The 13,618-nt window shown below is 45.5% G+C and overlaps 1 protein-coding gene across 2 annotated transcripts in view; it reads left to right on the plus strand.

Annotated features, from left to right (window-relative positions):
• LOC129832882 (retinoic acid receptor alpha-like) overlaps positions 1–13,618 on the plus strand; it is a 175,016-nt gene that overhangs the window by 65,056 nt on the left and 96,342 nt on the right. For both annotated transcript variants that reach the window (XM_055896981.1, XM_055896982.1), the window contains one exon: positions 10,705–11,548. In XM_055896981.1, the coding sequence (XP_055752956.1) occupies positions 11,362–11,548 (187 nt within the window). In that variant the 5' untranslated portion in view covers positions 10,705–11,361. The remainder of the gene's footprint in view (positions 1–10,704; positions 11,549–13,618) is intronic.

Consider the following 13,618-nt stretch of genomic DNA (forward strand, 5'->3'; position numbering starts at 1 on the left):
CCTGGAATAATTCACCTCGTCATCACCATTCCTCTCCACTTCCTCGTTCCTATAGAGGAGTTTTACGCTGGCACACCCCAAAATGCGCACACGCAGACGCGTTACCATGCTTTAGGGAACACCATGCTGACTCATTTCAGTTGACTCTAAAACACTGCTGTTTGGTGTTTTTTTCTTGATACCTCAGCCGATGACTCCTATGCATGCTGGCTGCCAGGTGCGTGTGTTCACGTGTGTTTAAATCAGTGTGTTTGTGAGTGAGTTTATATTATTTACATGCCTCATAAATGTTTCATCCGTGCGCATATGTTCTCCAAATGTGTATGACTGTTGAATGTTTTGTGATTTTTGTATGTTAGGACGGTCATATTTTATTTATGTGGGCCTAAAGGAAAATGTGTTTATGTAATGTTTGCATGTGTGTGTACACATGGTAGATATCCAGCACTCACTGGATCTCTGTCCTCAGTCACTAGTCAGAGGAAGGGGGGGGGGGGGTTACAGCCTACTGGAGCTAGAGAGCAGCACTAGCTAACCAGCCTAGCTATCCTTGGATATTAATAACCCACCACTCTGCCACCACACACAAGCGCACACATCATTGTGTACACTCACACACGCACACGGTCACAATTACACGAGCACACTTACATACATTCGATGACCCCTCTCAGCACACCATACATTTCATACAGTGTAGGCACTTATGGAAGCCATGTCGATTGAGGGTAGAAGAGATGCTGCAGAGAGAGTCAGATTTGCACGAGCTATATACACTGAACAAAAATGTGGACAAAACATGTAACGTGTTGGTCCCATGTTTCTTAAAGCTTATTTCTCTCAAATGTTGCGCAGCAAATTTGAATGTCCACCAGAGCTCTGCCAGGGAATTGAATGTTAATTTCTCTACCATAAGCCGCCTCCAACATCGTTTTAGAGAATTTGGCAGTACGTCCAACCGGCCTCACCACAGACCACGTGCATGGTGTTGTGGCGTTGTGTGGGTTTGCTGATGTCAACGTTGTGAACAGAGTGCTTCATGGTGGTGGTGGGGTTATAATATGGGCAGGCATAAGCTACGGACAACGAACACAATTGCATTTTATCGATGACAATTTGAATGCACAGAGATACCGTGACGAGATCCTGAGACACATTGTCGTGCCATTCATCCACTGCCATCAACTCCTGTTTCAGCATGATAATGCACGACCCCATGCCGCAAGGATCTGTACACAATTCCTGGAAGCTGAAAATGTCCCAGTTCTTCCATAGCCTGCATACTCACCAGACATGTCACCCATTGAGCATGTTTGGGATGCTCTGGATTGACGTGTATGCACTGAATCGACGTCAACGTGTTCCAGTTCCTGCAATATCCAGCAACTTCGCACAGCCATTGAAGAGGTGTGGGACAACAGTCCACAGGCCACAATCAACAGCCGATCAACTCTATGCGAAGGAGATGTGTTGCGCTGCATGAGGCAAATAGTGGTCGCGCCAGATACGGACTGGTTGACTGATCCACGCCCCTACTTAAAAAAAAAAAGGTATCTGTGACCAACAGATGCATATCTGATTTCCAGTCATGTGAAATCCATAGATTAGGTCCTAATTAATTAATTTCAATTGACTGATTTCCTTATATGTACTGTAACTCAGTAAAATCTCAAAAATTGTTGCATGTTGGGCTTTATATTTTTGTTCAGTATACAGTATTATTCAGACATACACTGGGGCAGGCCCGATTTAAAGAAACATTGGGTAAGAAAAGGTCAGAGAATATGCAGAAGAACTTTGGTTCTGAGATGCGGTGCAAACCTGGTCCTGCCCCGGCGATTGCTTATTTATTATGGGTTGCTCGTCACTGGCTACTGGTGTGCAACCAACAGCTCAATGTCACATGCGTCAAATACAACAGGTGTAGACTTTACCGTGAAATGTTTACTTACGAGCCCTTTCCCAACAAAAATTTGCAAAAAAGGAAATAGTAACACAATTAAATAACATTAAGGAGACGACATACAAGGAGATGTGAATTAACGAGGAGGCGGAACACACCTCAATTCAAATTGTTAGAAAATATTTTGAATTTGACAAATTGAAACGTGCGTGCCTTGGTTTGAGGGCAGCGCGGGTAACTGTCTTGTTGCGTAACGATCACAATTTGGAACAGTGCGAGCGTTCTGACATCAGCCTATGACAAAAAAATGTACAACTCGCGCGTGAAAAGGTTAAATAGGCTACATTCAACAAGTGTTTTGTTTTGAGCCATTTTCTTTTGCCAAATTACGTTGATGCTGTGTCTGCCGCAATATAATAAAATGACCGGTAGGCCTATACTGCTCGCAGTCAAACCATGAAAAGGAAAAACCAAGGAGGGCGAGATACAAAACTTGATTTAATGCCGCAACATCATAACCTGTTTTGTATTGTCCATATAAACAATGACTTGACTTAGGCCTACTTTTGATATTACCCCTAATAAAGTTAAGAAACGTTTGTGAAGGTGTGGTATGGGAATTAGGATTAGCTATGCAGGCCTAATAAAGGCTAAATGTACGAATTAGCCTCCTTCTGTAAGTCTATATTTGTACAGAATTAGTAGCCTATCTGACAAGTATAAAGGAATGCATGTCGGGAACATAACTCTATCATTTTTCTCGGTCACTCTAGGGCCAGGCCTAATCTTCTCTTTCTTTCATATTTTAAATATTAATATCATACAGTGGACGACTAGGCATACTGTATATGCATGCCTGGCTGCATTTAACTCTCAAATCTCCGACAGCTGAACCACGAGGTGGACAATTATTGTTTTAAGGACAATAATTAAAAACCAATGAAACAAAAGACTATACAGTTTAGAATTTTCTACACATCGAAACACAACAAATCTTTTTATTTGATTTGTTGTAGGCAGTTTTTAAGGAGAAGTAATTGGGGATCATTTGGCCAATATGGCTTGATTTATTGATGGAGCTGGGCCCAGTCGGAGGTTTCTTTCTCTCTTTCTACTCTCGGATCTTGTCATATCCGAACCAGCCCCGGGTCAGTTTGGGTCTGTTTTTCCACGTGTCTGACTGTCCTCGGGTCCATCCGGAGCTGGTCTCATTTATGTATTTATGCATATCGGGTCAGGTTGGAAAGCCACGGATCTATTTCGACCTCTACTCTGAGTTAGTGGATGTGACTTAGTGGCACGTGGTCACTACTGACTTCTGACTGGCTGTGAGTTAATGCTCACTGATGACTGTTAGAGGTGAGGAGTGTGTCAAGACTGGCTATTAGTTACCTTTTTCTGCTTACACAGTGGGTCAGTGTTTTAGAGCTAAAGACTCGCGCAGGAACATACAAACATGAGCGCACGCACACACCAAGCCATTGAGTTTATTTAGTAGAAAAGGAGAGGGTTTGGAATGAAGACAATCTGGTTAGGACTGAAGAAGTGCACTACTGTTCCAGTTAACTTTTAGTTACAGTCTTGTCTCATTGCTGCAACTCCGTACGGGGGAAGCGAAGGTCGAGAGCCGTGCGTCCTCCGAAAACACGACCCAGCCAAACTGCTTCTTGACACAACGTCCCCTTAACCCGGAAGCCAGCCGCACCAATGTGTCGGAGGAAACACCGTACACCTGGCAACCGTGTCAGCGTGCACTGCACCCGGCCCGCCACAGGAGTCGCTAGAGCGCGATGGGACATCCTGCCGGCCAAACCCTCCCCTTACCCGGACGACGCTGGGCCAATTGTGCGCCGCGCCAATGGTCTCCCGGTCGCGACAGAGCCTGGACTCGAACCAGGATCTCTAGTGGCACAGATAGCACTGCGATGCAGTGCCTTAGACCACTGAGCCACTCGGGAGGCCATGAGATGAAAGAGATTTCTAATGTGGAGTTAGAAATGGAGTATGTCCTTGTACTTATGGCTCACGTACCTGATGGTCACAGGATTTTTTTTCTTGTTATTTTTTGTTGTTATTGTTGAATTTTGTTGTATTTATTGAGTTAGGAAGAGGAGACCGGAAAGGTAGAAGAGATTGCGAGGAAGAAGGATCAGATTTGAATGCATGCCGACTCTGGTATCTGTGTTCACGGCACTAACCGCTGGACTACACAGGCCACATAATTCTTTACGACTGAACAAGGACATTGAGGATGGAGGTTTTCAGACATACTGTACATACCGGTACACACTGTGATCCTTTGCATAGTGTGTCAGCTTTAGGACGTTAGCATGCTATAGTTAATGCATTACATGTATGCTCAGTTAAATTTCTCTCAAAGGGATCCTGTGATGTTTGATGCATTCAAATAGTGTGTGTGTTAGAGGTTGACACGGGAGTGAAAATTCATTCCAGTCCCGTATAGTCCTGTCATTTTTTCCCCAGTACTGTCCTTATCCCGCAACAGTTCTATAACCCCAGAACTTTCCTGTTCATCCAGATAAAAATATTTAGCCGCATAAATCAGAAATAACTTCCTTAGGTAACTTCTCATCTGTCTGTCCCCACTCTGCGTGGGAGTAGCCATAGCAACTGCTCCGTTTGCCTGCTTCTCAGCGCTCATGAGACAGTCGCCTGCATAGTGCGCACCGCTGATAACGATCACATTACGACATTTTGGCAATGAAGGCAGCCCTTCTAGTTACCCAGAGTCGGATGAATTTATGGACATGTGCAAATGTGTATATCTCTGCGTGCATCTGAGGTAAAGTAGTGACTGGCTACAACTGGAGCAAGGCGCGAGAGTGCGCCGACGGAAGGGGGAGGGGATCATTTATTTGTATTAAGTCAACTCTTTAAGGCCTACTGCCAGTTCCTGTGGAATGTTAATCCTGTCCTGTCCCGAATTTGACTCTAGAACTTAATTCCATTCCTGCTGGAATCCAGCGGGCCCCGCAGGCGTCTTGTTCCTGTGTCAATCTCTAGTGTGTGCGTGTGTTTTGCGTGTGTGAGTGGTTTGCATATACAGTGCGGTCTGAAATGATGGACACCCTTGATAAAGATGCGCAGAAATGACAGAAATAAAATACAGCGTTCAAATACTGAGCTATATTGTATGCTCAAACACAAGTAAGGCTTTTTTTCTGGAAGATCAGGGTCAAACTGATTGACACCCCTGTTTTTCAATACCTCACCTTGCGAAGATTTTGGCACTGAGCCTTTTTCCTAAATGTTTTATGAGTTCATCCAAACAGAATCTTTTCAGATCCTCTGTCTCCACTTACTGTATGGACTTCAATTCAAAACACAGGCTTTTCAATGGATTTTAAGTCCCGGAGACTGAGATGGCTATTGCAAAATGTTGCTTTTGTGGCCAAATAGCTCTATTTTGATGTCATCCAACAAATGTAAATGTAAACCGCATTGGCACTTGGATTGGAACCAGTGCTTTGGTTAGAGAACATGAAAATAGAGCTCTTTGGTTACGCACACCAGTGGTGGGTTTGGTGTCGAAATGAGAATGCATGAGCAGAAAAGAACCCCATACCTACTGTAAAATCTGGTGGTGGGTCTTTGATATTATGGGACTATTTTTGCTTCCGCTGGTCCTGGGGCCTTTATTAAGGTTAACAGCATGAATAACTTTACCCAGGACCAGTATTTTAGCCAATGACCTGTTTGTCTCTGACAGGAGGCTGATCTTCCAGCAGGACGATAACCCCGAACACACATCAAAATCCACAAAGAAATGGTTAAATGGCCACCAAATCAACATTTTGCAATGGCATCTCGTTTTCCGGACTTGATACCCATTGAAAACCTGTGGATTGAATTGAAGAAGAGGATTGGAGGGCAGTCCATAAGCGCAGACAAAGGATTTCAAGGACCTAGAAGGATTTTGTATGGAGGAACGGTCTTTATAAAAAAAAAAAAAATGCCTTTATTTAACAGGCTAGGACAGTTGAGAACAACTTCTCATTTACAACTGCGATCTGGCCAAGATAAAGCAAAGCTGTGAGACACAAACAACAACGCAGAGTTACACATGGAATAAACAAATGTACAGTCAATAACACAATAGAAAAGTCTATATACAGTGTGTGCAAATGAGGTAAGATTAGGGAGGTAAGGCAATAAATAGGCCATAGTGTCGAAGTAATTACAATTTAGCAATTAAACACTGGAGTGTTTAATGTGCAGAAGATGAATGTGCAAGTAGGGATACTGGTGTGCAAAGGAGCAAAAAATAATAACAATATGGGGATGAGGTAGTTGGATGGGCTGTTTACAGATGGGCCATGTACAGGTGCAATGATCTGTAAGCTGCTCGGACAGCTGGTGCTTAAAGCTAGTGAGGGAGATATGAATCTCCAGCTTCAGTGATGTTTGCAGTTCGTTCCAGTCATTGGCAGCAGAGAACTGGAAGGAAAGGCGGCCAAAGGAGGAATTGGCTTTGGGGGTGACCAGTGAAACATACCTGCTGGAGCACGTGCTAAGATCCATCCCAATGTGTTTTCCAACTCATAAAACATTTTCAAAAAAACCTCAGTGCCGTTGTCCTTGTAAGGTGAGATACTGAAAACAGGGGTGTCACTAATTTTGACCCCTAACTTTTTGAGGAAAAATATATTACTTGTTAAGCAAAATCTATTTCTCTGAGCAATTGGTAGAATAAAATAATCAAATTTCCTAATTTTATTGCGCACACAAAATAGCTCAGTATTTGAATTATTTGATAAATATTTGCTCATCTGTATGTGTGAGTAGGTGCCTGCGCATACATGTGTCTGGGTCAACACATACAGTTGAAGTCGGAAGTTTACATACACCTTAGCCAAATACGTTTAAACTCAGTTTTTCACAATTCCTGACATTTAATCCCAGTAAAAATTCCCTGTTTTAGGTCAGTTAGGATCACCACTTCATTTTAAGAATGTGAAATGTCAGAATAATAGTAGAGAGAATGATTTATTTCAGCTTTTATTTCTTTCATCACATTCCCAGTGGGTCAGAAGTTTACATACACTCAATTCGTATTTGGTAGCATTGCCTTTTAAATTGTTTAACTTGGGTCAAATGTTTCTGGTAGCCTTCCACAAGCTTCCCACAATAAGTTGGGTTAATTTTGGTCCATTCCTCCTGACAAAGCTGGTGTAAGGTTTGTAGGCCTCCTTGCTCGCACACGCCTTTTCAGTTCTGCACACAAATTTTCTATAGGTTTGAGGTCAGGTCTTTGTGATGGCCACTCCAATACCTTGACTTTGTTGTCCTTCAGCCATTTTGGCACAACTTTGGAAGTATGCTTGGGGTCAATGTCCAGTTGGAAGACCCATTTGCGACCAAGCTTTAACTTCCTGACTGATGTCTTGAGATTTTGCTTCAATATGTCCACATAATTTTCCTTCCTCGTGATGCCATCTATTTTGTAAAGTGCACCAGTCCCTCCTGCAGCAAAGCACCCCCACAACATGATGCTGCCACCTCCATGCTTCACGGTTGGGATGGTGTTCTTCGACTTGCAAGCGACCCCCTTTTTCCTCCAAACATAACGATGGTCATAATGGCCAAACAGTTCTCTTTTTGTTTCATCAGACCAGAGGACATTTTTCCAAAAAGTATGATCTTTTTCCCCATGTGCAGTTGCAGACCGTAGTCTGGCTTTTTAATGGCAGTTTTGTAGCAGTGGCTTCTTCCTTGCTGAGCGGCCTTTCAGGTTATGTCGATATAGGACTCGTTTTAATTGTGGATATAGATAATAATCTTCACAAGGTCCTTTGCTGTTGTTCTGGGATTGATTTGCACTTTTCGCACCAAAGTACGTTCATCTCTAGGAGCGGTATGACGGCTGCATGGTCCCATGGTGTTTATACTCGCATACTATTGTTTGTACAGATGAACGTGGTACCTTCAGGCGTTTGGAAATTGCTCCCAAGGATGAACCAAACCTGTGGAGGTCTACATTTTTTTTTCTGAGGTCTTGGCTGAGTTATTTTGATTTTCCCATGAGGTCAAGCAAAGAGGCACTGAGTGTGAAGGTAGGCCTTGAAATACATCCACAGGTACACCTCCAATTGACTCAAATGATGTAAATTAGCCTATCAGAAGCTTCTAAAGCCATGACATATGTTTATGTAATTTTCCAAGCTGTTTAAAGGAACAGTCCACTTAGTGTATGTAAACTTCTGACCAACTGGAATTGTGATGCAGTGAATTATAAGTGAAATAATCTGTCTGTAAAGAATTGTTGGAAAACTGACTTGCGTCATGCACAAAGTAGATGTCCAAACTGACTTGCCAAAACTATAGTTTGTTAACAAGAAATTTGTGGAGTGGTTGAAAAACGAGTTTTAATGACTCCAACCTAAGTGTATGTAAACTTCCGACTTCAACTGTACATGCGTGTTCATGGTGTGTAGTCAAACATGTACATTCATGCGTATATGAGAGAATGAATGAGTTCGATACATATTTGACACGTGTACATCCAGTGTTTAATTTCCCGTTTGCTTCCCGAAAACTCTACATGTTATCAGGAATATCCTTGAATCTCCACCAATTCGTCGACAAAGTGGGTGATTTTAACGCTCACGCACAAAGTTCATTATGGCGTGTCTTGTCCTTACACTCCATTTTCCATTTTAACCCCCCCCCCCCCCCCCCCCCCCCCAGCCCCGTTCTATGTTGTCTCTCCTCTGTGATTGGCTGTGAAGTAACTGACATACTGATCAAAGGATTTGGTCACAGCATGTAATATATTCACACGCACATATATTCCCACTGGAAAATCAAGTAGTTTGTCGAGGATGTACAGACACACGCTCTTCTTCTCTCTTCTCCTCCTTTCCTCTTTTCCTACAACTGGCAGGTTCATGTATTCTGATGCAGCCAGTGTTGGTTACATATTGTACATGTATAGAGATGGATGTATTTATGATTTACTCCCACTTCTTCATGTATGCACTGGCTTATGTGTGGGCACACCGTCTTTTCCTCTCTCAGTATAGCGGTCTGTTTCTCTCTCCTTTCTCTCTCTCAATATAGCTGTCTCTGTTTGTCTCTCTTCTCTCTCACACACTGATACAAATACACCGATACACACACACACACACACACACACACTGATGCACTGGTATACGCACAAGCCCCATGATTCAATGAACGAGTGCATGGCTATGTAAAGGGGACCAATGGGGTGTAGCCTACTTAGTAGGGCGTCTTTCATAATGTATGAGCGAGATGGAAAGCGGCGAGCACCGACGAGGCATCTTCATCCGCTTCCTCTCGCTTTGATCTAGTCCCCCCCGCTCCCTGTCTCTCTTCCCCCCCCTTTCTCGCCGTCACTCTCTCTCTCTCCCTCTGTATCCTTTGAACGTGTTCTACCCAGTGCATTGTGCTAAAGCTCAGGGTAGAGCCCGCCGAAGCTCAAATTCCCAGGCGGGGTCTGTGAGCGGCAAGACGGATGTAGCCACGCCTTCATGCATGTTATTCCTTCTCAGGAAAGGACGGATGGGGGGGTTGGTATATGTTTGAATCATTTGAGCACGACAGCCATATATACCAAATACAGGAGCTGCTGGAAAGTAATACGTGGTCTGAATCAACTACGCCCTGTTCTGTTACCCTGTTTTGTTCCTGTAAAGGCACTTCATCATGTTTTTTTTAGAGGTTTGCTGATAATGCTCTGGTGCACTTATCACGGCAGTCTTGTTCTTATCCCAGACCTTCGCCAAGTATCTCTAAAAGTCCTCTTCATCTCTCCCCCTCCTCCCCCCCTCTCCTCGCCCTTCTAACACAAACACGTCTGAAAGCCCAGTGGTGTTTGGCTGTTTTACGACGGGGGCCTAGCCGCCCAGAGCCCTGTGTGTGTGTGTTTGTGTGTGTGGGCCGAATTCACAAGGGGGGGGGGCTGACGGCGGTGGAGCACTATGCAGGAGATCATGCACGCAAACAGGCACGCGCACACACTCCTGTCGGCGGATGGCTTCACAAGGTGAGGCCTGACGGCGGAGGGAGCAGCACTTTGCGGGAGATCTATAAAAGTCCCCTGACCCTGTAAAAACGGGCCCTCGTGCACCCAACGCCCCCCTCGCTGGGGCCAGGGCAGAACAAACTCCTCTCAGACGGCTACAGACATGACATGACAGACCGGGAGGGAGAAAAGGGCACTCAAATGATGTTTTCAACTTTCAGACAGCTCCGGGTCCAGACTCCAAAGAACAGTAAACGGTTCACCCCTTTGGCATGTCAACGTCAGATGGGTGAAAGAGATGGAGGCAAAGCTGTCAGTTGTAAACTACAATTACAGTGCATAGTAGTGGATGGTCTTACAGACATTATAGCTAGTTGCTACGGTATTTAGCAACAAGGGGGTTTTGGGTTTATATAAGACGTGTTGTACAACATCGGCATTGAACGGCAGAACTAGGTTTCTCTTCCCTCCCTCCCTCCTCTCTTGGAAGGTTGCATAAGTTCGTCTCTGTCTCCTGTTTATTGAGGAGCGGAGAGAGAGGATCAGAAGGACTCTCTGATGATGATTCACCCCACAACGGGAGGAGGGAGGAGGGGGGGGAGAGCAAGGTGGGAGCCCTGCTCCTAGTTGAAAACATTAGCGTTAACTAGAGAGGACCCACCCCACTGAATATGCATTTGCACCCCTGTCTCTATGTCTCTGAATATGCAGCAGTGAGTGAATCTCTCTCTAACCCCTTGTCTCTCGCTGTCTGTCTGTCTCTCTCTCTGTCTGTCTCTCTCTGTTTCTGAAGGAGGAATGTTGCCCGTCTGCCACAGGTGCGTTGCCGAGACTGAAAGTGAGTCCACCACGGCGATAGGGGTTGACCTGGGGCAACCCGGGTTACGGTGAGAACTAAAACCAGCCATCGTCCTAAAGATCCTCCTTCTCCTCCTCCACTCCGTCGTGTTGTTGTATGAGCTCTGCTGAGTCACTGGAGAGAGAAAAGCTGTTACCATCCAATCCTCCCAAGGCCTGAGATGTCTATCCAATCCTGAACAAGGGATCTGGAGTCCATTGGTGCCAGATGATTCTGCCTAGCGACCTCCCTTAGTATTTATGTAATTGGTGTTTCATTCATGGTATAAAGCTTAGTGGCCTAGTCTACCTCTATCTATCTCAGTGGGACACTCTTCACAACAAGGCAGAGGACCAGCCTTTTGGAAGAGAATAGCCTACACGTTTCTCTGAGGCGTCCACCTGGAACATCGACGTAACCGAACAGCTCCATATCACACACCTACACAAATAGACACCGTTGTTGTCCACCGTCACCCAACACCACCACTTCTGAATTCATTGGATTACGTCGTCACCGGCGGTTGCGGTTGGGGGGGGGATGTAGACCGTCATCACCACGGATACCTACAGGAGACTCTTTGGACTCGGCTCAAGGTCCGCCGAGCAGAACATGGCGGGCAAGGGTAACCCCTGCCATCCCCCGGGGGGGCCAGGGAGTGCAGGGGGCCCCACTGTCTCTGTGGGGGGATTCCCCATGCCTCACTACTCCTACTTCTTCCCCCACATGCTGGGGGGGCTGTCCCCTCCCGCGCTGTCCGGACTGCCCGTCAGCAGATACAACACCCCGTCGCCAGCCGGTAAGTACCCAATCACATTCTGTTGGTGTATGTTGACATTAGTGAAGTGATTTTAGAAAGGTTGTCGGGTACTGCTGATTGGCGTTTGGTTGGCTGGTTGAGGCTGTTGGCACAATGGCTGACTTGATCCATCTTCTATTTGTACCAAATATCAGCATTTGAAGTTTGACAGAGTTAGATCAATTCGGGGGGAAAACGCAGGAAGTAAAACTGGCTGTAACTTGGCTGTGTACTTTCCAGCATCTCCCGTGTTACGTATATATGACTGTCACGCTATATGACTTAATCAGATCAAAGTGGAGTCTAATATAGAACTGGATTCCACATTAGAGGTTTGTGGAGGTGTGGGACATAGCGTTGACTAGTTGCTCCTGGCAATCTGGGTCCCGGCCAGTTGTCATGCGGCGACGTGTCGAACTGAGCGAGCGGATTGGTCTGATCTCGACGAGGCAGCTCGAATAACCAACAGAATGTTCCTGGGCACAATGCCTCGGGAGGTGTGTGTCCTCGCTTGAACTGGCGGGTGGGCGCTCTCTCTCTCTGTGTGTACGTGTGTGTGTGTTCATGCGTTAATGGAGGAAGTGTGCGTCTGTCTGATTTTGGGAAGAGTGAGAAGGTGTTGTTCTGACTGTAGCAGGGCTCTTCAAGCAGTTGTGATGGTAGTTTAAAAAAAATTTTTTTATTTTTTTTATTTCACCTTCACCTAGGCAAGTCAGTTAAGGACAAATTTTGATTTACAATGATGACCTAGTGGGTTAACTGCCTTGTTCAGGGGCAGAACGATAGATTTTTACCTCGTCAGCTCAGGGATTCGATCTAGCAACCTTTCGGTTACTGGCCCAACGCTCTAACCACCAGGCTACCTAACGCCCCACCTGGAGTAAGGGAATATTGGTGGATGTGATATGGGGCCACCCGTCCATTCTACAAACATTATTTGATAAATGTCTCATATATCAACGTTAACGTTAATATTCATTTAGCAAGTATAGTGTAGGTCCTTCACTGCCACAGTACCCATTCTACCAGTAAACTGTCCAATCACAGCCAAGCTTACATCCGCTCTGTCCGAGCATGCATTGCTGGGTGGCATCCTGGCCTCCTTTCCTCTTCCTCTCCTCCCTCTCTTCCCATGTCTGTAAAAATTCAAAGCAGCTAATGTCTCTGTCCCTCCACCCACCATGTCCCACCCCTGGTGGCTTCCATTCCCCAGATCCAGACTGGAGCTCAGTCGTGAGGCTGCGACAGACAGACAGACAGACAGACAGACGAGCCTAGAGTACAACAGCTTGTCAGAGCAGAGGGGCTCCCTGCTTTCCTGTGTGTGTGTGTGTGTGTGTGTGTGTGTGTGTGCGCGCGCAGAGATGGAGTGTGTTCTTCTGCCTGCCTGTCTGGCTGGCTGATGAGCGTGCTCCTCTCTTGGTGCTGAGAGACTAATCCACAGCTCCTGCATAGTGTTAGCTGACGAACAGCCCTCCCTCGCCGCCAGGGGCTAATTATTACACAGCCCCCCGCCACGCTCGGAGATGGCCTGGGTGAGCATGCGGGACAGGGACTCTCCGGAGATGAGAGGAGCTGGCGGGGGATAGGGGGGGGGGGGGTGATATACACAGCCCACATGCTGTGTTTGAGGAAGCACTGAGAGGGGAGAGGGGGTGAGAAGCAGCAGTGGCACGTCCTACATAGAGACGTTCATTATCATTTGAAGAGGTAGCATGAGGCAAAGCTGTGTGTGTGTGTGAGAAGATGGAGTAAATTAAAAAAAAATATATATATATATATTTCACCTTTATTTAACCAGGTAGGTCAGTTGAGAACAAGTTATCATTTACAACTGCGACCTGGCCAAGATGAAGCAAAGCAGTGCGACACAAACAACAACACAGAGTTACACGTGGAATAAACAAACGTACAGTCAATAACACAATAGAAAAGGTCTATATACAGTGTGTGCAAATGGCGTGAGGAAGTAAGGCAAAAAATAGGCCATAGTAACGAAGTAATTACAATTTAGCAAATTAACACTGGAGTGATAGATGTGCAGATGATGATGTGCAAGTAGAGATACTG

The sequence above is a fragment of the Salvelinus fontinalis genome, chromosome 34 (assembly GCF_029448725.1).
Source record: "Salvelinus fontinalis isolate EN_2023a chromosome 34, ASM2944872v1, whole genome shotgun sequence".
In the NCBI taxonomy this organism is placed as follows: domain Eukaryota; kingdom Metazoa; phylum Chordata; class Actinopteri; order Salmoniformes; family Salmonidae; genus Salvelinus; species Salvelinus fontinalis.